Source organism: Gymnoscopelus braueri (genome assembly GCF_963280865.1).
Source record: "Gymnoscopelus braueri genome assembly, chromosome: 16".
Taxonomy (NCBI): Eukaryota; Metazoa; Chordata; class Actinopteri; order Myctophiformes; family Myctophidae; genus Gymnoscopelus; species Gymnoscopelus braueri.
In genome coordinates, this window is record NC_137616.1 from 36,042,838 (window position 1) to 36,070,226 (window position 27,389).

The 27,389-nt window shown below is 40.1% G+C and overlaps 2 protein-coding genes across 2 annotated transcripts; both read right to left on the bottom strand.

Annotated features, from left to right (window-relative positions):
- Window positions 1-3,150: 3,150 nt before the first annotated feature.
- Window positions 3,151-11,427, bottom strand: LOC308102951 (kinetochore protein NDC80 homolog; the record flags this gene model as incomplete). The annotated part of the gene is made up of 15 exons (XM_080452803.1): window positions 3,151-3,270; window positions 3,719-3,821; window positions 4,131-4,261; window positions 5,117-5,209; window positions 5,701-5,790; window positions 6,572-6,724; window positions 6,909-7,114; window positions 7,555-7,699; window positions 8,222-8,322; window positions 8,463-8,556; window positions 8,710-8,796; window positions 9,809-9,911; window positions 10,243-10,415; window positions 11,092-11,239; window positions 11,372-11,427. 15 exons carry the CDS (start codon window positions 11,425-11,427, stop codon window positions 3,151-3,153), a joined length of 1,803 nt encoding a protein of 600 aa, XP_080308929.1.
- Window positions 11,428-17,615: 6,188 nt separating this feature from the next.
- Window positions 17,616-26,858, bottom strand: LOC308102952 (kinetochore protein NDC80 homolog; the record flags this gene model as incomplete). The annotated part of the gene is made up of 15 exons (XM_080452804.1): window positions 17,616-17,735; window positions 18,507-18,609; window positions 18,915-19,045; window positions 20,001-20,093; window positions 20,451-20,540; window positions 21,035-21,187; window positions 21,375-21,580; window positions 22,026-22,170; window positions 22,959-23,033; window positions 23,192-23,278; window positions 24,281-24,383; window positions 24,761-24,933; window positions 25,210-25,348; window positions 25,474-25,563; window positions 26,803-26,858. The coding sequence occupies 15 exons, from the start codon at window positions 26,856-26,858 to the stop codon at window positions 17,616-17,618; spliced, it is 1,764 nt and encodes a 587-aa protein (XP_080308930.1).
- Window positions 26,859-27,389: the final 531 nt, after the last annotated feature.

Below are 27,389 nucleotides of genomic sequence, written 5' to 3' on the forward strand. Positions count from 1 at the left end.
TAACGTTACAAACAATAGACCCTTTTCACAGCCATGTTGGCTTGAAATAGTTCAAGGTCACTTGTCCTTCATGTGTCAACTATGATACTAATTAAGGCTCTGTTCCATTTGGTGTTGCAGAGCCTTTCCATTGAGCCAACGTTCACAATAGGCTATATGCACAGCAGCCATATAAGAGAGAAATTGGGCTAGAAGGCTGTGTTCCACTTAGTGTAGCATGATGGTTCAGTTCTCAAACATTTTAATTTCAAGGACCCCCAGAACTCTGAGTGTACAAATATGGACCCTCATAGGTCCATTTGGGTCCATTTGTACACTCTCAGAGTCACAAACCCGCAAGGGTCCATTTGGAACCCCCTCAAGGCACCATGACATGAGGGTCCCTGGACCCCACTTTGAGACCCACTGGTGGATCAGAGTCTTTCCAGTGACAACAATATCCGCACCCTGACTCTGTTTGACCAGAATGGAACCGAGCCTTTATTTAGTATCATTGGTAACACCTGTGACGGAAGTAAGGAAGAGGCCCGATTTCCTCCCAATATGGCTGCTGTGCATAGATAGAGCCTTAAGCAGCACACCGACTGTTATAAAACAACCTTAATTACTATGGTAAACACCTGTTAAGGAAGTTGCCTAACACTGCAATTTCATGCCAATACGCAGTAAAATAGCTAATGTTAGCTTAATTTTAGCATTTCAAGCAGACGCAATGAGGAGGCCGACGACATGACGCAGTTACTAATATCATGGCTAACAAAACGGTTAATTAGCGCTAGTTTAAATACTATAACAGCGACGACGTATAACATTTCATTTGTCATTGGCTATTGACTCTTTACTTACCGGTCCATTTCTTTTAACTCAAATAATATATTATCTTCTTCCTTTTACGTGGTTTAGTGAAACCCTGGTTGAGAGAGGCAGGTGTTTAAATGCACCGCCTAGATTGGAGGGCGACAGACAGTATGAACGTGGCTGCAGTGGTGTAAAGTAACGAAGTACATTTACTCAAGTACTGTACAATAGTACACATTTTAGGAATCATTACTGGAGTATTTCCACTACTTTTCTACTCCACTAAATTACTTTTTACACTACAATTATTTGAAAACTTTAGGCCTACTTGATACTTTGCAGATATATTATATTATAAAACATGCATTAACCACTTCCCAGTCCTATTAATAGCAGATTTAAAAGCTCACAAACTTGGCATCTCCAGGCATTGTGAGCTTGTAGATCTGCTATTTTCAAACATTTTATTTGCTTATTTTGATGCCAATACTTTTGTACTTTTACTCAAGTACATTTTGAATACTGGACTTTTACTTGTAACAGTATTTCTGCATTGTGGTATTGATACTTTTACTTAAATAAAACATTTGAGTACTTTAACACTACTGTGTGCCTGCCCAGAGCAGCTGCTTATTGAGATGCTGGTTCTCAAACCTTTTCATGTCAAGGAAGGACCCCCAAATGAATATGTAGGCTATTTGGTCACAGACTACTGAATACATTTTGTGCCAGGAGCAGGGACCACCTGCATAAGAGAAGATTTAAAAAACGTTCTAAATTATTCCAAAAATGTGCACTTTTTTACACCAAGATTTTCCAAAATTGGTCAAAAATTGCAAGCTCATAATGCAAGCTTGTAGATCTGCTATTTTTGAATAGCTGAAGTATGCTTTAACACATTTTGCTAGGGACCCTGGAACCACACCAAAGATCCCTGGGGGTCCCCGGACCCACTTTGAGAACCACACTGTAAACAAAAAGGGAAAACAATTTGGATGGGGACCTTATTGTTAAAAAAGAACGTATGCTTTGACATTTTTAGAATATAATGTAAAGTGTACATGATTTGAACATTCATGGTACATCATTATCATTGCTGAACTTTACCCTTTGTTTAACTACACAGCCTAGATTGAAGGGCAAGGGCAACCATGAATGAACGCGCCTGCCCAGAGCCAGCTTCTGAGATGCTGCTTCTCAAACTTTTTCATGTCAAAGAAGGATGATGCAGCATTACTGCCAAGAACTGTAAAAGGCTTTAAAATCACCCTGCAACTCTCAACCACAAGATGTCACAAGTGTGCATTATTTCACACAAATCCCATGCTTTGACTATATACACAGCTGATACAACAATTGATTGCCAGGAGTTCTGTTACATTCTATTGAAGGATTATTAATGTGTAGATGATTAAATATAAGTATGTTAGCTCTACATCATCATTGGCCTGAAAAAGAATGTCTTCCATTTGAATAACTTAAACTATTAATTTTGATCTTTATATTCATCTGCTGTCATTCCTGCACTTCTTGACTATTTTCTTGTTAAACGTTACCAGATAAGATGAATCAAGAGAACCAATGCCCTGACTCCCAGGCCACTCATGCATTCAACCAGAATAAGAGGGATATGTAAAAAATATATATCACATGAGAGCTGTGTTTATAATTGAATGCAATTAGCATAACACTCCAGAGGGGAACAATCAATAATAGAAACTGCCTTTCGAACACAAACTGTATGAGTAAGTAGACCGTGGGACACTTCTACACAGTGGTGTGTTCTACCGTTATACGCCGTATACAGTCCAGATTTTTGGGTGGAAAAGCGTATACAGTCTAATAACCATTTCATCCATTGAAAACGCGAGAGCGTAGACGCACGACCATCGTATACCCTCCGAAAGAAACCTAGAACACACCACTGCTTCTACAGTAGCCCACATGTCCAAAATGGATAGCATTGCACATTAGGCTATATTACAAAAAGTTACTCTGTGTGGAACTCTTCAACTGCAACAAATGTTGGATTGAGCAAAGGACAACCTGTTCAAAAGAAGTCTAGTATTCTGAACTTACTATGAATCAATTCGTTTTATTTTGAACAATGTTAAGACAAAAATACAAAACAGAAGAATACAACAATACAAAACAGAAGAATAAAAAACACAACAACTGTCCTAGGATATGAACCCCACAGTGTGGGAGACAGAACGGCTACACATCCAAGACAACATTCCAGGGGATAACTAAATAATTTCACTTATGGAGGTTCAGGCAGTACCATGTAAACCAGTAGGTGCCCTACCTGACACCAGGTACTAAAAGAAACTCTTGGCTATGGAGTGCCAGCTAGATTGAGTTAGCTTTTTCTTTGAAGGAGTCAACCATGTCCTTGATCTGCTGGAACATTTCGCGGTTCTCTTCCATCGCCAGGACATCTCGAAGTCTTTTCTTTTGGACCATGGATTTCTGTTGATTGGAAGGGGTGGGGGTTGGGGTACAAGAGTTTGCAGTTATACACCCCGTTTAAATGCTCACCTTATTTTGCAGTGGCCAAATTCAATTTTCTACAAGCAAACCATTTGATAATGCCCATTTTGGGCACGCCAAACTCTTTTCAAAAATAGAGACTATAGCCGATCTAAAGATTGACTGTTCTCGCATGACAGGTTGTATGACAAAGTATAAAATAAGGCTTAAGTGGTAAAGGTAGATGTTAAATAATATTTTGTGTCTAAGTTGCAAGTCTAGGAATGGAAAAGCAAGGGTGGTTTCATATACTGAAAAACCGGCCACAGTCTCTGTGTGAACAGATCTACTGGTTTAGATAGATTCAACAGATCTACTGTATGCCATCTAGTCTAAAGGTTCAGATGAGTTTCAAGTCATTAAGTTGGCTATAGTTCACATTTTGTACCTCCAACGCGGCCAAGTGGTCGGCAGCATGGGTGAAGATGGTGGCCAGGTTGTTAGACACTGTTCGTCTCTCCTCATTGGTCTCAAGCAGCACCAGGTGATGCCTAGGGTACAGATAGGAACACATGTCTTTATTCTAAACACACCCAACTCTATTTCAGACAGACAATTGGGTGAGTGATTATTATGCACAACTGTGCATCCTCAAGTGTGCCTTTGAAATATAATATACTGCAATTATAAACGTCTCCTCCCCTCCACTATAATGATCATCTCTTCACCTCCACCACAAATTCTGGAGACGTTTTAAAAAAAGGATCTACAAGAGATTGTAGATTGGCAAGTTTCACCATAGGGCTGAGGTGGTTAAATGCAATAGGTTTTGACAATAAATACAGAGAGAAAACACCAACTGTTGCTGTGTGGTCTTCAGTTTCTGGACAGCGTCATCACGGCCTTTATGCAACTTGTTCTCAAGGAGTTTTTGGTGATTTTCAACAGACTCCTTCTCTGCTGTCCATTTCTGCTCCTCAAGTACCATCTCCTACACACAACACATTGAAGGTTGATATTAAATCACAGTGTGACCCAAATCAGAATTTAAATCTAATGTCAAAATTAATTGAGAACCAATGTCATCCTCAGAGGCGCTACTTGGACAGAAAGCGGGTCCAACTTATACTATTTATTTGGTGACAAAAAAAAAAAATGGCTTGAGATTTTAATTTCAGGAAAGATAATTCAGAGGCTGCTCTATACATTGTAACGGTTTCCGTTTTTTTGTATTAAGGGTGCGTAGACCGTCTACCAGAGAAACAATTTCTCCTTTTCTTGTATTTTATATAATGAGCTCTTCCTCATCTGGGGTTTTAAGATGAGGTAAAATACTTTCGACCAAAGTACTTTCGACAATAAAGCAAAAAAACATGATATATATATATATATTTTTTTTTTAGAACACACAAAACACTTTGACTATCAAAGTGCATACTAACTGACAACCAACTGATCACAAAATGCAAATATTCAGATGACAACTCAGATGTCAACCTGCATGACAATGTTAATGTCAATCCATGTCACAGTAGAGCAGCAGCTTTTTAGGTCCCCAAAACGACAAACAAATCAAAATAAATAAGTGTTGTCTAGATTAGCTCAAATGTACATAAACAGCAGCGGAGGTGATCTGGTACGGGTCAATGCGTGGCAGTCACACTGCGATCACACTTTTCGGACATGAAACGCACGCTCACTCGGCACAAACAGTGGATACGGAGGGTTTGACTTCCTCATTCCCACAGGTCCCCGCACACCAGGCGCAATTACCGGAGCATTTAAAAGATTGGGGTGACAGACAGCTCGGAGATAATTTCGGGCCGTCACAACATGCACACTTTACCTGCATGTCATGTTCCAATTGTAGATCCACTTTGTGCATTTGCTCTCTCAGCAGCTTCGACTCATTCATCTTGTGCAGGATTTGGCCTTTCATCTGAGACAAACACATTTAACATGATTGCCTGGTATGTAACAACCAGATTTAAACTTAAGGTTTGGATTTAACCCAACAGACTAAAAAAAAAAAAATTACAAATAGCTGAAGGTGTTCTTGTAGATCAGCCATTTTTGCTGCATTTTTGCAACACCATCATATGACTTAAGTATAAAACGGGGCTTAAGGCGGTTACACACCGGCGAATTATGTGAATATACGCAAAATTCTGACTCTTTCCGAATAATTAAAAGACGCTTTTTTCGCTCCGCGAAACTGGTGTGGAAGCTTGCATTGACTTTATAAGGTTTTTTAAAAAAAAATTCGCATGAAAAGAAATCGCCCCGGTGTGTAAGGACCTTTACTGTAAGTGGTTTAAACGCATGCATAGACTACAGTCCTTAGATCAAATCTTATTACTTCAACATTAAACAACTAGGAGTGAGGAAGAGATGAATAACACAATGTAACTTGGCAGTGCACCAGATTACCTCCTCATTAGACTCCTGTAGACTGAGCTTCTTGTTGGCCATTTGCTCACTCTCCTTCTCCATGTCAGTGATCATCTTCTTCAGCGGCAACTAAACATACACCAGTATGACTAGATAAATATGTAGCATACAATACATCTAAACATGTAGCATACACTAGTATGTATGACTCCAATACATCTAAACATGTAGATACACCAGTATGTATGACACCAATACATCTAAACATGTAGCATACACCAGTATGTATGACACCAATACATCTAAACATGTAGCATACACCAGTATGTATGACACCAATACATCTAAACATGTAGATACACCAGTATGTATGACACCAATACATCTAAACATGTAGATACACCAGTATGTATGACACCAATACATCTAAACATTTTACAATAAGCTATAATCAGCTGCCATTAATCAGTCCCATCATCTGGAGCTTCCCTTGCCAATACAACTACAGGTCTATCAGGCATCTATGATACCTCAAACATGGTAAAATGGTATTAGACAAACCTGCAATGACTTAATATACTGTAGCTCAGGGACAAGATACGGTCTGCCCAGTCCACTGACCTATATGCGTTACAGTCAAATCAAGTACCGTAAATTTCGGACTGTAAGCCGCGACCTTTTTCCAATTTTTCGACCCTGCGGCTTATATAACGGTGCGGCTTATCTATGGATTTTTACAGCTAACGGCCACTAAGGGACCTCTTAAATCTATGGATTTTACACCCGCGGCTTATAGTCCAGTGCGGCTTATATATGTACAAATCATTCAATTTAGCTGCTGCGGCTTATATTCAGGTGCGGCTTATAGTGCGAAAATTAATACATGGCTTCAGAGCCATAAGTTACATACCTGTATCTGTGCTTTATACTGGAACATAGCACCAGGTTGATACATGGATGTGGTCTGTATGTCAAAATCATGTCCACAGGCATTCTCTGCTGATGCTGGGATCAACTTTATCTTACGGGCCATCTTATGGTACTCTGCCACTTTCCATTCAACCTGTGATGGGGAAGTAATTGTCATTGTTCAATACCATTAACATTATTGTCTGGAGAAGGGTGCATCATGATAGTGAATGCTGTGCCATACATCCAAACCACATGGTTACAAATGGAAATTGAACCCATGCTACAGCTTACACAGTAACGCCCTTGAGTTTTGTTTGTTAAATGTGTATACGCACCCTTTCCTTGATCTTGGCCAGACCCATCTCTTCGTGCCATGTGTGTTGCTCTGCCTGCTCTTGGGCCTTGCTGAGAAAGGAGATTTTCTGCTGGAGCTCCATCTTTTCCCTGTTGAGCCTCTCGATGTCAGCCGGAGTGTACTTCTGATTAGCCAGCAGGTGCTGCAGTCTGGCCCCCTCCTGTGTTAGAGAGTCAAGATGGTGGCCTGTGGAGGTAGTGTAGAAAGGGATGAGACACGCAAAAACACACCATCTTACCGTTTCAGTAGGGAGAGACTAATTTAAGTATGAATAGTGCTTTTGCCTGCAGAAACGGGTATACATTCAGTTACCACCCTACCGTCAGTATATTCTTGGCATTATCATAGGTGAACATGGCAGAAATGGCTGATCTACAATCCCCCAACGCAATGCATTTCCAGCTTTTAGATCTGCTATTTTGGCGAAGAGATTTGGTCGAGAGGGAAAAAAGGAGGGGGCCGAAATACAGGCCCGTGGGACCCTGATCAACAAGATATATAGGGTTTAAGTGGTTAATACATACAAGGCTAAATACAGTTAAACGTGATTGAAAATAAAAGGTTTCTGTGTGGAATGTCAAGCAACAGGCTATTGGTACAAATAGAAGTTCTAGATGGCCATTTACCAGCAACCTTCAGCTCTTCAGCCAGTCTGGAGTCCTCGCTCTCCAGACTAGTTTTGAAGGTCACAAGCTCACTATGGTAGCCGTCCAGTGTCTGGAGTTCCGTCTGGAGTTTATCCTTCTCGATTTTCTTGTTCATGAGAGGATCCTGGTGGTGAGAGTTGTGATTAATCTCTTTTATTGCACAGAAAAATGCGGTGCCAAGTTTCCTCTACAATAGGAAAATGGTAAACAAATGTTCCAAAAGAGAGCTACACAAAAAGTTAGGCGTCACAGCTTGCACTTGCGAAAAGCATGTGCTGAGCATCAAAGTCTGAAATCATGGGTGCTTTCAAGAAACACCCATGACGATGGCCGTTCCTTTTGACACCGTCATCTTACAAAAGGCATTGATTGTGTCTTTATTATGACGTTACTTTTCTGCGCCGTCTCTGGCACCTATATTTCCCAGTGGGATCAATAAAGGTATCCATCAGTGACAAACACACATGTGGTTAAAGCAAAAAAGAAAAAGAGTCTATGCTCAAGCCTAAAGATCAACCTTCCTGAAAACATACAATTTCTATGACTGTGCCCTGAGGTCTATTAGGTAAAACTTGGCTTATTGATAAACAATTTCTACAGCACTGGTGGCTGACTGTAAAATGTGTGTGAATTCAAAATTACCAACCAAATGTTTCTGACTCTCCAGCTGCTCCACCTGTTCACTCAGCAACGCGAATTTTTGCTCCATAGATGCCAGCTGGGCCTCATCCACACTGTATGCCTTTTCTATGGGACACATGGAGACAAAACTGCCATCAATGTCTGTTCTTAGAACAAGGACTGTACAACAAGCTGGTTCACTCTAATAACTGTTCAAATAAATGCATGTTTCTTCTTAACATGTGTAATATCCCCTGAATACTTACTCAATTCAGACAGGAATACATGATCCTCTTCATCAAATGTGTCTGCTCCCTGCATGAACTTTGTGTATGTGTCAGCCATGAATTCTAGACACATCTATGAAAGACATGCAGAGAATAAAAATGAAGTGTGATTACACAATCTTGTTATCACACCTGGTCATTTGGAAATAAAAAACATCCATCCAACTGATATTTAGAGTTATAAAAATGCATTTGATGACTTTTATTGTATTACACTAATGGTTACCTTGTTACGCTCAACAGAGTCTTCAGTTGTGGTTTCTTCAGAAAAACCTTTGAAGAGCAGGTCCTCACACTCAAGACTACGGTAGATCTGACAAACACAGAACATTTTAAATGTAATATTCATGCCAGTACATAGACTATTATTCTTAGTTGTGAACCAGTGTTGTGCCGAGAACAACAAATCAACAGCAGCTCATCTGCAATGCATTGTGAGCTTGTAGATCCATTTTTGGCATGCGAAACCTAGGGCTGCAACTAACGATTATTTTCATTATCAATTAATTATCTAAACTAAACTCGGATTATGGCACTATTTTACATTAGCTTTGTTTAGACATGTTCTAACAAAACGACAAAGATGCATTCATTCAAAAATTACCCCAACTCTAAATAAAAGCCACCCATGGTACGCCTTAAAGAGACTTTGCACGTTAAGGTTTTTGTACATTGACTTTTATTTATGGAGAAAGGAGAGGCGCCAACTTGCGCTGACAAAGAGCTGTCAAAGAATGACAATACAATTGAACTTGAGTCTGGTGGGGCTGTGGGGAAATGCATGGTCAACATGACATGATGCGTTGATGGACAAAATAAGCAGTTTACAGAGGGAGCGAAAAGCTCAATTGAAGAAACTGTCAAACCCCAAAGACATTTTAGCATTTATGAATGATGAGCAATATTTAAATGAGGCCAAATGTGCATTTTGTGACTACATGGGTGTGTATGATGAAGCCACAAATGCTCCTCAAATATGGTCCAAAGCAAAAATGTGAGTTTTGATGGTTTGATTAATGAAATGGACAGGTGGTTCTATGCTCAATGTCACCCTGATGTTTACTTTTACAATGAGGTGGTTGACATTCAGGTTTCCATTGCTGCTCATGACTGTGACAAAGAAAATGTGCTGCCATTGTTATGTGCCATATTTTGCTTTGCAGTTGCTATTGTGCAACCAGCGGCAGATTGTGAGAGGGAGAGACGGCTCACTCCTCCTTAGCTTCGCTACAACACTGGAACCAATTTAATGATCGATTTGATTACGATGAATCATTGCACCCCTAGCAACACAAGCGCACAATGAAGTATAAACCAAGTCTTACTTTGACCGTGTCAACGAGCCAGATGAGAGCGCCCAGCACCTGAGGCCATGTGTGTGGAGCACCAACTGAATACATGGAGCTCTTAGACAGAGGAATTGGATACCTTAAACCACAAAGAGAGAAAGATGGTCAGAGTGGAGTTTCTTAAGCAAATCTGCACTCAGCTAGTTTCATGGCAATCCACCCATTAGATTTTGATTTACAGAATAGCCTTTGGTCTAAAAATCCGTAGGGTTCTATAGTCACTACCAATAAGCATGACCTCACGAATTGCATTAGTTTTAAAAAAATGCCTTCTGTTTAACAATACAAATACCGAGGTATATAAGCAAACAATTCTTAGCCTTTGCCTCACAGCAATTGTCCAAAGTGTCTTACTTTTCATACAAGTGTAAGATATACAAGTGTAAAATATCATGGTATTGTTAAATTACCCAAGTTCTTTCAGCAAACGAGGTATCTCCTCCTCCACTTTGGATGATGGCATCTCGAAAGTTGGGTCCACCAGCTGGTAAGTGAACTCAAATACTTTGAGGAACTCCTTGGTGGAGGGAGACGCAAGGGTTTTGGTGGACACTCCTCCTGGATACTCGTTTTCTGTGAGGAACTAGAAATAAAAGACAATCAAGATACTGAACAAAAGACATCCTAAGGCTGAAAATGCTCAAATGTACAGGACACTGTACATAATTCACGATTTTGGAGTGGAATGAGATTCCAGAAAAGAGGCCCCCCCCCTCACGTAGTTTGTTTTCCCCACAAAGGAGACCCAGGAATCCAAGGTGTTAAAAATTGGTTCCAAGGACCCAGATCAGTCTTCCCAGTGGCAGGGGAGGGGAGGGGAGGGTGTAGCCCTGCTGTAGTAGTGGAAAGTAATCTACTCAGTACTTAAGTAAAATACTGGAGGCATTTCTACTTGCTTCATTTCCAAATATTGTACTTACTTGGCAGATTTAGATGAATATAAAACATGAACTAACCACATTTTCTCAGTAAACAGAAAATGCTTTTTCAGGACAGGATAACAATGTTATCCAATCAGGGGAGAGGACTCATACAGGATAAACTGGAAAGTAAAGTACCGTACACAAAGTTGAAACACTACAGGTATAAACTGATAAATGGGTAGCCTCTCCCGATACAAATGTATTTTCTGTTTAAAGTGCTGGAGAGAACAAACACTCTATCCACTATCAGAATACAGAGCTTTTAACAAAAACAAATGAAGAAATCAAATCTGAGTACTTCTTCCACCACTGGAGGTAGTGAAGGGTTCATAGTACCTCACACAACTTCCTGACGCACTGCTGCACGTATGATTTGTCGTGGAGAGGTCTGGGGTCCTTCATTTTGTCAGACGCTCCAAGTCCTCCAAAGAGGCTGTTACGTCCTCCAATGCTGCTTTTACGACTTAAACCCACTCCACTAGCCCTGTAGCGATCAAGTTCACAAGATAACATTCTAACATGGGTAGGTGCAAATCCAAAATGAATCTATGAAATATTAAAGAGCGAAAAAAATAAATGTATACACATAATGATATCTTCTATGGGAGTTACATACCGAGCACCAAAGAAGGTGGTCTTCCTCTCAGAGGTCCCAGACTGGGGTTTGCCCATGTTGAGCTTTCCATAGGAGGGTTGTACACTTTTACTGTAAATAAATGAAACCATAACTGATGAACAATGGTAACAACTAAAGAATGTACGCACATCACATAAATGATGTCTATACTCAGTTTGAAAAAAGGCACATAATTCAAGAAGTTAATGTAGTGACATCCTAGTATACTTTCCAGCTTAACAGCCTGCTTAATGTGGTGGTAAATACAAAAGCTTTTTGTCATCCATTATGAGCAACTTCACTGTGATGTAGACACTAACATTGTTTTTTTGAGTAGCCAATTATTTTTACCCCCTTTTTCTCCCCAATTTTCTCATTACGCCAATGAATTCCTCCCCACACACATTTGTGGTGTTGTCACTGCTGTTGTATCCTACCGACTCGCCTGCCAGTGAGGAGCCCCAACCGGGAGGACTCCTCCTCCCGCCCAACACTCCCTGCTGACAGGTGCCACCCCAGCCTGTAGGAGTATACGCAATGACCAATATCACCCTCCCCGCCCCCCCTCCCCTGAACACGGGCCAATTGTGTTCGCATAGACACCCGACAAAGCCGGATGCACCACGGTGGATTCTAACCCACAACCTCTGTGGTGGTGGGCAGGGACTTAACCACTGCGCCACCAGAGCACCCGGCAGTAACATTGTTAGCATTCCATGAGGTATGGGACATCTTATGCACAAAAAGACAAATAGAAATATTTTCAGGCCCAGTGGAGTTTAAAAGTACGCTCTGAACTGAATTAACTCAAACCCACCTCTGGGGTGTGGCTTGTATGCTCTGTCTGCTTGGATCAGCCACCCGCAAAGGCATTTCTGACATTCTGCTGCTAGATGCAGGTTTCTTCTTTCTGGAAGTGATATGGCATCGTTAGATAGACTTATTGATCCCCATGGAGAAATGCAGGGGTCAAGCAAGCACGAAACACAAGGTAGGTACAGGTAAGAGTACACCTAAAAATATACAAATAAGTAAACTTCTGCACTTGGCCATACATGGGTTAGCAGAATATGTAGACCAGTGGTTCTCACACCTTTTAATTTCAAATTTCAACATAATTCTGGAGTTACAGACCTGTAAGAGGCCATTTGGAACCCCCTCAAGGAACCATAATGAGGGTCCCTGGGCCCCACTTTGAGAACCACTGATGTAGACATGTTACTATTAGGCATTAAGTATTTAATGTACAATCACCAAATGGCAGCCTTATCCATAAATTGATCCAATCACAGTTAGATGAGGCTATAATAAGTGGATATGGTAGCTACAGTCTTATCAGAGGCCCTGCTACACTAAATGAAACCTTAATCCTAGCTTAAACTGTGTTTGGTGTACCATGCCTGCCGTGAATAAGGACCATCAATGCATTAACAACATCTCTGGGATTCACGATGGCCAAGATTGATGCTTAAATAATTGTAGTGGAACGTAAAAGTATTGAGTAAAAATACCTCAAAATTGTACTTTACACCACTGGCTACAAAAAATGTTATGATAGTACGTTTCATTTAGCTTACCGATCCATTTCTTGATAAATAATGCTGAAGTCGTTTATTTGTGTAGACTTGAAGGACTTCTTTCCTTTGAAGTGACTCTGGTTCAAGAAGAAGTTAAGCTAGTAGCTGAACTGACGCTGTGTTTGGCTTAAATACACAGGTGGTTAGATTGAAGGCAGTGTTGCCAGGTTTTGCGAAAGAAATAAGCAACCAAGTCTATGAAAACAAGCCCAAAAGCAGCGACATGGCCATTTGAAAACAGCCGATCTACAAGCTCACGACGTGTCGCAAACAACATTAGGAAACAAGCCCAAATAAGCAACTACACTTTCGAAACAAACCCAAAAAAACACAACCCGTCTACCAATATTTACAAGCAACTTTACAGAACAATAAGCCCAAAGTCGCTTATAATAAGTTGAAATGGCAACACTGATTGAAGGGCGGTGTGTTGTGATTGGACCGTGGATGAGCGAGCTCTGTGCACTGGTTCTCTGATCCTGTGGTTCTCAACCTGTGGGTCGGGTCACCACATGATTTGGAACTATTTGGTTCTATAATCCAGTGGTTCTCAAACTTTTTCATGTCAAGGACCCCCAAAGTGACACTTATTAGTGTCAAAAGATAAGTCAGGGACCCCCATAAGAGAAGATTTTTCACTGCTAGCTACCAGTGATTCTGAACCATTTTAATTTCAAGGACCCCCAGTTTGACATGCATTAGGGCTACGGACCCCCATTTAATGGCATTTCTATCTCTGGGACCCCAATTTATATTGTAAAATCAATGTTAATGTAACTCTGAGAGTGTACAAATGGAACCAAATGGACCCATAATGGTCCATTTTGTTCCTGTCCATCATTTAGCTGGGGACCCCCTGGAACTCCCTCAAGTACCCCTGGGGGTCCCCGGACCCCACTTTGAGAACCAATGCTATAATCTATGGAACCACGTCAAACTAAATGTAATGCCTCAACTCCTACAATTCCAACTTAGTGCTTGTCAAATTATTATGTATTTCACCATGGACCCCCATCTGAAAAGATGTTGAGCCAGGGACCCCATACAAGATTTGTGTTGTTAAAGTCTCTGAAAATAGCAGATCTACAAGCTCACAATACATCATTCATTGAGCTTTTGTGAGCTTGTAGGTCAGCTTTTTGTTTTTCAAATAGCCGATGTAGGGTTAAAGTGATTAAACAGATTGTATTGCAACATTAACTAATTTTGCTGGGGACCACCTGGAACCCCCTCAAGGACCCCTGGACCCCACTTTGAGAACCACTGCTCTAATCTCTCAAGACAGACAGTTTATGAAACTTTTCAATTTCAAGGACCCCCAGTTTGGAATGCATACAGACCCCCATAACTCACATGGAACCAGATTGGTTCCAACTTTCTCTTGGACAGTGTTGTGTAGGTCTTTCCCCCTACACACACCCCCCCCCCCCCCCCAAGTATATTTATAGATATTTATAGTATATGTAATTTTTATTGTCCCACTCACACAGTATAAGTGGTAATAACATTGGAAGCTGTGAAATTCTTCCTTAACATTTTTGATAACACCTAAAGAATAAAATGAAATAAAATATGGTAAAATAGTAGTGGTACATCATGTAATAATCCTGTATTAAATTATATATGTAGGCTAGCTAATTAGTGCAATAAGGTTGATCTAGCAGATCAGACATACAAATAATCTTTGAAATTGTTCTGCAGACCTTTATAATTTGTATCTCTATTTTCTTTCAGCAGTGAAATACAGAGTATATTTGCAGTGCAGATAGAAAAGCCAACTGAGGAAAAGAAAAACTGGAAGAAAAAGTCGTTTTAATGTTGCATTTTCTTACTATTGCTTGATCTGCATGATCTCATAAACACCCAAGAGTTAAACTAGGCTAAGCTCACATTCAACAAACCTTTAATCTGCAAACTGAGACATCCATGAGTTTGTCTGTGGGGCAAATAGTATAACGCAAAACACGTTTTAAATGTTTTTTTTATGTCAGTTGGCAAGCTAAAGTCAGAGCTGGACAATCAGAGGGATTTAGGTAAGAGGGAAGGTAATATAATAAAGGAACTAATCAGTTGTTTTTGCTTCATCTGAATGCAGCATTCACCCTAAATCACCCTGCAACATCTACAATCAACCACAAGATGTCCCCAGTGTGCATTATTTCACACAAATCCCATGCTTTGACAATATAGGCCTACCAGTTGATTGTCAGGGGTGTTCTATTATATTATATTATATTATATTCCATTGAAGGATTATTAACGTGTTAATGATGGAATATAAGTATGTTAGCTCTGTGTAATCATAGGGCTGAATTAATAACTCACCTTACTCACTAATATTAATTCATTTAGTTATTTAAGATCTTTAGACTTCATCTGCTGTCATTCCTGCAATCTTTTCTAGACTTTCCCTGACTATGGTCTTGTTAAACGTTACCAGATAAGAAAGGAAAATATATCAAAAGTGAATTTCGCCAACTAGTTACATTTGAATGCTTTACTGAAACATCCTTAGCGTAACTCCTGCCTCAGTTCTTATCCTAGTGAAAAATTAGAGCCTACACCCCAATCATACCCCCACCACACCACCTCATCTATTGATCCTTGTACCATTCTGATAATGTGCTAGATCAGTGGTTCTCAAAGTGAGGTCCAGGGACCCTCAGGGTTCCTTGAGGGGTTTCCAAATGGAGCCTTACAGGTCTGTAACTCTGAAAAGTGTTCCATTTGTACACTCTCAGAGTTATGGGGGACCTTGAAATTTAAAAGTTTGAGAACCACTGTGCTAGATGTTCTCTTTTCCACAAGAGCCAATTATCAGTTACTGTACCTCAATTGTTGAAAACTCAACTTTAGTAACACCACAGGTAACAGAGTAGTGTTCATATTACAAGTTAATGTAGCAATACCATACCACAATGTAGAAATACTGTTATACAAGTAAACGCCCAATATAAAAAAATGCAGTATACATACAATACCAAACGGAAAATAACTTATTATACAGAATGTCCCATTTCTCATCTCACGTCAACATTTTTCAAAAATAACAGATAGGTCCACAAGCTCTCAAAACATTGCATCACAATGCGTTGTGAGGTTAGAGCGGCTATCTTCAAAAATTAATATGTAGGCTATTTGGCCACGGACCCCCGGCCATCTGAATACATTTTGTGCCAGGGACCACGTGCAGAAGAGAAGATTTAAAAAACATTCTAAATTATTCCAAAAATGTGTACTTTTTTACTCCCAACATTTTCTAAAATTGGTCAAAAATTGCAAGCTCACAATGCAAGCTTGTAGATCTGCTATTTTTGAATAGCTGAAGTATAAGATACTGGGTTAGTGTTTAAACTGACCGTAATGCTTGAACACATTTTGCTGGGGACCCTGGAACCACACCAAAGATCCCTGGGGGTCCCCAGACCCCACTTTGAGAACCACACTAAACAAAAAGAGAAATGGGGACCTCGATGCTAAATTGGCTATTTTTCCCCAAAATGTAAAAAAAATAAAATATGCTTTGACCATTTTTAGAAAATAATGTAAAGTCAAGTGTACATTATTTGAACATTCATGGTTCATCATTATCAGTGCTGACTGAACTTTACCCTTCAACTACACAGCCTAGATTGAAGGCAAGGGAAACCATGAATGAACGCGCCTTCCCAGAGCCAGCTGCTGAGATGCTGCTTCTCAAACTTTTTCATGTCAAAGAAGGATGATGCAGCATTACTGCCAAGAACTGTAAAAGGCTTTAAAATCACCCTGCAACTCTCAACCACAAGATGTCACAAGTGTGCATTATTTCACACAAATCCCATGCTTTGATTATATACCCAGTTGATTGATTGTCAGAGATGTTCTTTTATATTACACTGAAGGATTGTTAATGGTGATTAATGATTAAATATAAGTAGGTTAGCTCTACATCATCATAGGCCTGAATAAGAATGTCTGCGATTTGAATAACTCACTATTATTTTCGTTATTCAAGATCTTTACTCATCTGCTGTCATTCCTACACTTTCCCTGACTATTTTCTTGCTAAACGTTACCAGATAAGAAAATATATCAAAAGATAACCAATGCCCTGACTCCCAGGCCACTCATGCATTCAACAAGAATAAGAGGATGTAAAAAAAAACATGAGAGCTGTGTTTATAATTTAAGGAATGCAATTAGCAACACTTGAGGGAAACAATCAATAATAGAAACTGCCTTTTGAACACAAACTGTATGAATAAGTAGACCGTGGGACACTTCAGTAGCCCACATGTATCCAAAATGGATAGCATTGCACATTAGGCTATATTACAAAAAGTTACTCTGGGTGGAACTCTTCAACTGCAACAAATGTTGGATTGAGCAAAGGACAACCTGTTCAAAAGAAGTCTAGTGTTCTGAACTTACTATGAATGAATTAGTTTTATTTTGAACAATGTTTAAGACAAAAATACAAAACAGAAGAATACAACAACAATACAAAACATTTCCTGTCCTGGGATATGAACCCCACAGTGTGGGAGACAGAACATCTACCCATCCAAGACAACATTCCAGGGGATAAATTTCACTTATGGAGGTTCAGGCAGTACCACGTAAACCAGTAGGTGCCCTACCTGACACCAGGAACTAAAAGAAACTCCTGTGCTATGGAGTGCCAACTAGATTGAGTTAGCTTTTTCTTTGAAGGAGTCAACCATGTCCTTGATCTGCTGGAACATTTCGCGGTTCTCTTCCATTGACAGGACATCTCGAAGTCTTTTCTTTTGGACCATGGATTTCTGTTGATTGGAAGGGGTACAAGAGTTTGCAGTTATACACCCTGTTTAAATGCTCACCTTATTTTGCAGTGGCCAAATTCAATTTTCTACACACAAACCATTTGATAATGCCCATTTTGGGCACGCCAAACTCTTTTCAAAAATAGAGAATATAGCCGATCTAAAGATTGCCTGTTCTCGCATGACAGGTTGTATGACAAAGTATTAAATAAGGCTTAAGTGGTAAAGGTAGATGTTAAAGGTAGGGTAAGTGATATTTTTGGGTATTTTTATTTTTTTTGTTAAAAAGGTTAAAGTACTATATTCTGATAGTAATCATTGCTACAGAGCGTTTGTTCGGTCACAGGGGTCTCTCCAGCTCTTTAGTAAACAGAATATGGTACATTTTCAGGTAGGTGACACATTTTAAGCCAATCAGGAGAGAGCACTGAAAATGCATTTTCTGTTTAATAAAGAGCTGGAGAGACATGGGAGACTCCTTATATGGACAGGACACTCTATAGTAACAAGCACTATCAGAACATAGACCCATTTTGCAATTATTTGAATAATTGCAAATCACTTACCCTACCTTTTAAATAATATTTTGTGTCTAAGTTGCAAGTCTAGGAATGGAAAAGCAAGGGTGGTTTTATATACTGAAAAAACAGCCACAGTCTCTGTGTGAACAGATCAGTTTAGATAGATTCAACAGATCTACTGTATGCCATCTAGTCTAAAGGTTCAGATGAGTTTCAAGTCATTAAGTTAACTATAGTTTACATTTTGTACCTCCAACATGGCCAAGTGGTCGGCAGCATGGGTGAAGATGGTGGCCAGGTTGTTAGACACTGTTCGTCTCTCCTCATTGGTCTCAAGCAGCACCAGGTGATGCCTAGGGTACAGATAGGAACACATGTCTTTATTCTAAACACACCCAACTCCATTTCAGACAGACAATTGGGTGAGTGATTATTATGCACAACTGTGCATCCTCAACTGTGCCTTTGAAATATAATATACTGCAATTATAAACATCTCCTCCCCTCCACTATAATGATCATCTCTTCACCTCCACCACAAATTCTGGGGACGTTTAAAAAAAGATCTACAAGAGATTGTAGATTGGCAAGTTTCACCATAGGGCTGAGGTGGTTAAATGCAATAGGTTTTGACAATAAATACAGAGAAAACACCAACTGTTGCTGTGTGGTCTGCAGTTTCTGGACAGCGTCATCACGGCCATTATGAAGCTTGTTCTCAAGGAGTTTTTGGTGTTTTTCAACAGCCTCCTTCTCTGCTGTCCATTTCTGCTCCTCAAGTACCATCTCCTACACACAACACATTGAAGGTTGATATTAAATCACAGTGTGACCCAAATCATCAATTTTCATCCAGATGTTGAAGCAAAAGAAAATTTAAATCTAGTGTCAAAATTAATTGAGAACCAAAGTCATCCTCAGAGGAGCTACTTGGACAGAAAACGGGTCCAACTTATACTAGACCAGGATCAACAGGTTGGCTAGAGGTCACCACATGATAAACCAGTTGATTCTAGCAGATTATCTGTGTTCCATGTCTTTTCACACCATCTAAAAATAACACTTTTTCATTTTTTGATTCTTCATTCACCGTAGGAATGTTACACAAACGAAAAACCTCCTTGAATTCAAGACATCAACTCCTTGTCTTCTCGACATCACGGGGTGAGTAAACAATAAAAGTGAACGATTGTCATTTTTTGGTGAAGCACTCCTTTAAGGATGTACTCCGTTGGTAGAGTGTAAAGCTCAATGTATTTATTTGATGACAAAAAGAAAAAAGCTTGAGATTTTAATGTCAGGAAAGATAATTCAGAGGCTGCTCTATACATTGTAACGGTGAATTGTATTAAGGGTGACAAGTAGACTGTCTACCAGAGAAAAAATATTTCTCCTTTTTTGTATTTTATAGTGAGCTCTTCCTCGTCTGGGGTTTTAACCATCAGTGAAACCACACAAAGTACTTAAGTCAATAAAGCAAAAAACCCATATATATATATATTGAGAACACACAAAACACTTTGACTATCAAAGTGCATACTAACTGACAACCAACCAACTGATCACAAAACGCAAATAACTCAGATGTCACCCTCACTCGGCACGAACAGTGGATACAGAGGGTTTGACTTCCTCGTTCCCACAGGTCCCGCACACCAGGCGCAATTACCGGAGCATTTAAAAGATTGGGGTGACGGCTCGGAAATCATTTCGGGCCGTCCCCACATATACACACACACTTTACCTGCATGTCATGTTCCAATTGTAGATCCAGTTTGTGCATCTGCTCTCTCAGCAGCTTCAACTCCTTCATCTTGAGCAGGATTTGGCCTTTCATCTGAGACAAACACATTTAACATGATTAATGGCTGGCTGGGACATTAACCACATTTAACATGATTGCCTGGCATGTTACAACCAGATTTAAACTTAACAGGTTTTGATTTAACCCAACAGACTCAAAAAAAGAACGTTACAAATGTGCTAGGTGTTGTGTTCTTGTAGATCAGCCATTTTGCTGCATTTTGCTGTGCAACACCATCGTATGACTAAGTATAAAACAGGGCTTACTGTAAGTGGTTTAAACGCATGCATATTATCCTTAGATCAAATCTTATTACGTCAACATTAGCCAACGAGGAGTGAGGAAGAGATGAATAACACAATGTAATAACTTGGCAGTGCACCAGATTACCTCCTCATTAGACTCCTGTAGACTGAGCTTCTTGTTGGCCATTAGCTCACTCTCCTTCTCCATGTCAGTGATCATCTTCTTCAGCGGCAACTAAACATACACCAGTATGACTAGATAAATATGTAGCATACAATACATCTAAACATGTAGCATACACCAGTATGTATGACACCAATACATCTAAACATGTAGCATACACCAGTATGTATGACACCAATACATCTAAACATGTAGCATACACCAGTATGTATGACACCAATACATCTAAACATGTAGCATACACCAGTATGTATGACACCAATACATCTAAACATGTAGCATACCAGTATGTATGGCACCAATACATCTAAACATTTTACAATAAGCTATAATCAGCTGCCATTAATCAGTCCCATCATCTGGAGCTTCCCTTGCCAATACAACTACAGGTCTATCAGGCATCTATGATACCTCAAACACAGTAAAATGGTATTAGACAAACCTGCAATGACTTAATATACTGTAGCTCAGGGACAAGATACGGTCTGACCTATATGCGTTACAGTCAAATCAAGTACATGGCTTCAGAGCCATAAGTTACATACCTGTATCTGAGCTTTATACTGGAACATAGCACCAGGTTGATACATGGATGTGGTCTGTATGTCAAAATCATGTCCACAGGCATTCTCTGCTGATGCTGGGATCAACTTTATCTTACGGGCCATCTTATGGTACTCTGCCACTTTCCATTGAACCTGTGATGGGGAAGTAATTGTCATTGTTCAACAATACCGTTAACATTATTGTTTGGAGAAAGGTGCATCATGATAGTGAATGCTGTGCCATACATCCAAACCACATGGTTACAAATGGAAATTGAACCCATGCTACAGCTTGCACAGTAACGCACTTGAGTTTTGTTTGTTAAATGTGTATACGCACCCTTTCCTTGATCTTGGCCAGACCCATCTCTTCGTGCCATGCGTGTTGCTCTGCCTCCTCTTGGGCCTTGCTGAGAATGGAGATTTTCTGCTGGAGCTCCATCTTCTCCCTGTTGAGCCTCTCGATGTCAGCCGGAGTGTACTTCTGATTAGCCAGCAGGTGCTGCAGTCTGGCCCCCTCCTGTGTTAGAGAGTCAAGATGGTGGCCTGTGGAGGTAGTGTAGAAAGAAGGGATGAGACACGCAAAAACACACCACCTTACCGTTTCAGTAGGGGGAGACTAATTTAAGTATGAATACAGTGCTTTTGCCTGCAGAAATGGGTACACATTCAGTTACCACCCTACCGTCAGTATATTCTTGGCATTATCATTGGTGAACATGGCAGAAATGGCTGATCTACAATTCCCCAACGCAATGCATTTCCAGCTTTTAGATCTGCTATTTTGGCGAAGAGATTTGGTCGAGAGGGAAAAAAGGAGGGGGCCGAAATACAGGCCCCTGTGGGACCCTGATCAACAAGATATATAGGGTTTAAGGGGTTAATGCATACAAGGCTAAATACAGTTAAACGCGATTGAAAATAAGGTTTCTGTGTGGAATGTCAAGCAACAGGCTATTGGTACAAATAGAAGTTCTTGATGGCCATTTACCAGCAACCTTCAGCTCTTCAGCCAGTCTGGAGTCCTCGCTCTCCAGACTAGTTTTGAAGGTCACAAGCTCACTATGGTAGCCGTCCAGTGTCTGGAGTTCCGTCTGGAGTTTATCCTTCTCGATTTTCTTGTTCATGAGAGGATCCTGGTGGTGAGAGTTGTGATTAATCTCTTTTATTGCACAGAAATGCGGTGCCAAGTTTCCTCTACAAAAGGAAAATGGTAAACAAATGTTCCAAAAGAGATCTACACAAAAAGTTAGGAGTCACAGCTTGCACTTGCGAAAAGCATGTGCTGAGCATCAGTCTGAAATCATGGGTGCTTTCAAGAAACACCCATGACGATGGCCGTTCCTTTTGACACCTTCATCTTACAAAAGGCATTGATTGTGTCTTTATTATGACGTTACTTTTCTGTGCCGTCTCTGGCACCTATATTTCCCAGTGGGATCAATAAAGGTATCCATCAGTGACAAACACACATGTGGTTAAAGCAAAAAAGAAAAAGAGTCTATGCTCAAGCCTAAAGATCAACCTTCCTGAAAACATTCAATTTCTATGAATGTGCCCTGAGGTCTATTAGGTAAAACTTGGCTTAGTATTGATAAACAATTTCTACAGCACTGGTGGCCGACTGTAAAACGTGTGTGAATTCAAAATTACCAACCAAATGTTTCTGACTCTCCAGCTGCTCCACCTGTTCACTCAGCAATGCGAATTTTTACTCCATAGATGCCAGCTGGGCCTCATCCACACTGTATGCCTTTTCTATGGGACACATGGAGACAAAACTGCCATCAATGTCTGTTCTTAGAACAAGGACTGACCTCTGTACAACAAGCTGGTTCACTCTAATAACTGTTCAAATAAATGCATGTTTCTTCTTAAGATGTGTAATATCCCCTGAATACTTACTCAATTCAGACAGGAATACATGATCCTCTTCTTCAAATGTGTCTGCTCCCTGCATGAACTTTGTGTATGTGTCAGCCATGAATTCTAGACACATCTATGAAAGACATGCAGAGAATAAAAATGAAGAGTGTGATTACACAACAATCTTGTTATCACACCTGGTCATTTGGAAATAAAGAACATCCATCCAACTGATATTCAGAGTTATAAAAATGCATTTGATGACTTTTATTGTATTACACAAATGGTTACCTTGTTACGCTCAACAGAGTCTTCAGTTGTGGTTTCTTCAGAAAAACCTTTGAAGAGCAGGTCCTCACACTCAAGACTACGGTAGATCTGACAAACACAGAACATTTTAAATGTTATATTCATGCCAGTACATAGACTATTATTCTTAGTTGTGAACCAGTGTTGTGCCGAGAATAACAAATCAACAGCAGCTCATCTGCAATGCATTGTGAGCTTGTAGATCCATTTTTGGCATGCGAAACCTAGGGCTGCAACTAACGATTATTTTCATTATCAATTAATTATCTAAACTAAACTCGGATTATGGCACTATTTTACATTAGCTTCTTTTAGACATGATGCATTTATTCAAAAATTACCCCAACTCTAAATAAAAGCCACCCATGGTACGCCTTAAAGAGACTTTGCACGTTAAGGTGTTTGTACTCGGAACATTGACTTTTATTTATGGAGAAAGGGGAGGCGCCAACTTGCGCTGACAAAGAGCTGTCAAAGAATGACAATACAATTGAACTTGAGTCTGGTGGGGCTGTGGGAAAATGCATGGTCAACATGACACATGATGCGTTGATGGACAAAATAAGCAGTTTACAGAGGGAGCGAAAAGCTCATTTGAAGAAACTGTCTAACCCCAAAGACATTTTTGCATTTATGAATGATGAGCAATATTTAAATGAGGCCAAATGTGCATTTTGTGACTATATGGGTGTGTACAATGAAGCCAAAATGCTCCTCAAATATGGTCCAAAGCTAAAATGTTGAGTTTTGATGGTTTGATTAATGAAATGGACAGGTGGTTCTATGCTCAATGTCACCCTGATGTTAACTTTTACAATGAGGTGGTTGACATTCAGGTTTCCATTGCTGCTCATGACTGTGACAAAGAAAATGCGCTGCCATTGTTATGTGCCATATTTTGCTTTGCAGTCGCTATTGTGCAACCAGCGGCAGATTGTGAGAGGGAGAGACGGCTCGCTCCTCCTTAGCTTAGCTACAACACTGGAACCAATTTAATAATAGATTTGATTACGATTAATCATTGCACCCCTAGCGACACAAGCGCACAATGAAGTATAAACCAAGTCTTACTTTGACCGTGTCAATGAGCCAGATTAGAGCGCCCAGCACCTGAGGCCATGTGTGTGGAGCTCCAACAGAATACATGGAGCTCTTAGATGGAGGAAATGCATACCTTAAACCACAAAGAGAAACAGATGGTCAGAGCAGAATGTCTTAAATCTACACTCAACAACTTTCATGGCAATCCACCCATTACATTTTGAGTTACTGTATCTTGTATGCAATTGGAAATCTTGGCCAAAGGATGTCACTTGGCAAAATCAGTAGGATTCTTCTTTATGATCACTACCAATTAAGCGTTACCTCACCTGTATCAGTTAAAAAAACCTATGATCTTGCTCTTTAACAAGACAAATAGAGGTATACAGGCAAATCATTTACCCTTGTTTAGAGTTTAAAATTAAAGAGGCTTTTACCTCACCAACAATTGTCAGAAGAATGTTTTACTTTTTATACATGCGTAGAAGTATCACGGTATTGTTAAATTACCCGAGGTCTCTCAGCAAACGAGGTACCTCCTCCTCCACTTTGGATTTAGGCATCTCAAAAGTTGGGTACACCAGCTGGTAAATGAACTCAAACATTTTGAGGAACTCCTTGGTGGAGGGAGACTGGAGGGTTTTGGTGGACACCCCTCCTGGGTACCCGTTTTCTGTGAGGAACTAGACATAAAAGAGAAAATGAAGTTACATTATTAGATAATACAAAACATACATTAACCACTTAAGAGGCCTGTTTTATACTTTGACAAGTTCTGAAAACTTTTACTGCTAGTATTTTGATGCCAATACTTTTGTACTTTTACTTAAGTGAAATGTTCAATATACAGGCCTTATAAACACGTATAGGTTACAACAGGTCTAAATGGGGTAATTGTGATAGTATTTTTGTGTTGCAGATTTGCTACTTTTACTTAAGTAAAAAAGGGTTCATAGTACCTCACACAACTTCCTGACGGACTGCTGTACATGGGCTTTGTCATGCAGAGGTCTGGGGTCCTTTTTCCCAGACGCTCCAAGACTGCCAAACAGGCTGTTCCGTCCTCCAAAGCTGCTGTTGCGATCCAATCCACTAGCCCTGTAGTGATTAAGTTCACCATATTAACTTTTTAACATTGGGTGCACGTCCTAAATGAATCATTAGCCCACTGTTTTGAATGCATAATGACATCTTCTAAATCCTGTTTTGTGGGAGTTACATACCGAGCACCAAAGAAGGAGGTCTTCCTCTCAGAGGTCCCAGACTGGGGTTTGCTCATGTTGAGCTTGCCATAGGAGGGTTGTACACCTTTACTGTAAATGAACAATGGTAACAATTAAACATGTATCACACACAATCCGAAATTTTGACTAGTATACAGTTTTAAAATGGCACTTAAATTAAAGCAGTTAATATGCAGTGGCATCCTAGTGTACTTTCAGGCTGGTGTCACCCTGCTGAATGCCTGACAACATCATGAATATTGCCATTAAATGTTTGTATCTGATGTTATGAGCAGCAACTTCATGGTTGCGCCCATGAAAAGACTGACAAATCTTGCTGTCGTTTGGTGGATTGGATGATTGAAGTCTATCAGTAACAAGGAAGAAACAAATGTACAATGTATTCATTTCACAAACAGTCAGGAGCCTCAGTGGCATGTGGAAGAACCATACACAGCCACAACAGCCTGGCACCTGCTCCTCATGCTGGTAACAAGCATGGTCTCACACTGCTGTTTCGCGAGTCAGCCAACATGTTGTGGTTGGTCACTTTAGTACCAAAAGCAAGACCAAGCTGATTGATTTAGGTCAGGACTGGTTCCATTCCATTCTCTGTCCTCCCAAATCCTGGACTATGTTCTTCCTTGGCACTGATAGACGTCAATCATCCAACCAACCAAATAACACCACACAAGAGTGTATAGCAACACTAGAATAAGCCGTTTGGGGCAGAGAAGATTTGACAAATGTTTCATGGGCAAAAAAAAACATACACTGTGCTGCTCATCCCATAAATGCATGGTCCTTAGAAATGGGGCACTATAGAGCACCGAAGTCTCATCATGTCAAATAAGAACTGTGTTCCAAAATTAAACAAATGATCCCGGCGAATTGACTCAGCATCAACCGCCGAATTAGTTAACTTTTCGCCAGAAACAGACTGTATCAAATATGAGTGACTGACTATCATAAACGATACAGAGCCACCTCCCTGACAATATCGCAGAGACAGTTTGTTTATTTTTGGACCACAATTCTTATATGAGACGATTCTAAGATGGCCCGATGTTATTCTCCACAGAGAAATTACTTCCGCAAACCCAGGGGATGAACGAGTGACGTCAGGACTTCGGTACTCTATTTAAAAAAGGGAAATAAACAGGCTTTCCAACGGTATAAAAGTTATTGCCAAGAAGCATTGTTACAACAGGGATAATAATCTACCAAACACGAATTTCCAAACTTATGTTTACAAATAACTTTTAGCTGTGATTCATTTACAGGCCCAGTTGGCTTTAAAAGTCTAGAATGAAAACTCAATAAACCTACCTCTGGGGAGTGGCATACATGCTCCTTCTAGTTGTATCAGCCACCCGCAAAGGCATCTCTGGCTGTCTGCTGCCAGATGCATGTCTCTTCTTTACACTGGAAGTGATAATGGCATCATTAGACATTTATTGATCGCCGTGGGGAAATTCAGGTGTCAAAGCAGCACCAGCAATAAACACGAAACACAGGATAGGTACAGGTACAGAGAGTACAACTGAAAAATAAACATAGGCATCAAGTATAATGTACAATCTATCACCAGTAACATGAACAGATGACTTCTGTTAATGGATACCATCCAGTGGATATGTATGTACTGTAGTGTCTGTCAGCCGGCTTACAACAGCGGACATGTACAGTCTTATCAAAGGCTCTGTTACACTAAATCATCTGATGGACCCTTCATAATCATTGGTATTACACCTGTGTTTACCATACTATTTCATGTCCGTATAGTATAGCTGCCATGAATAAGGACTACTTAATGCATTAACATCTCTGGGATACACGGTGGCCAACATTGATGCTTTGACATGTCACTACAAGTCTGGACATGGACAGTTTGATGTACTTGCAAGGACATCATT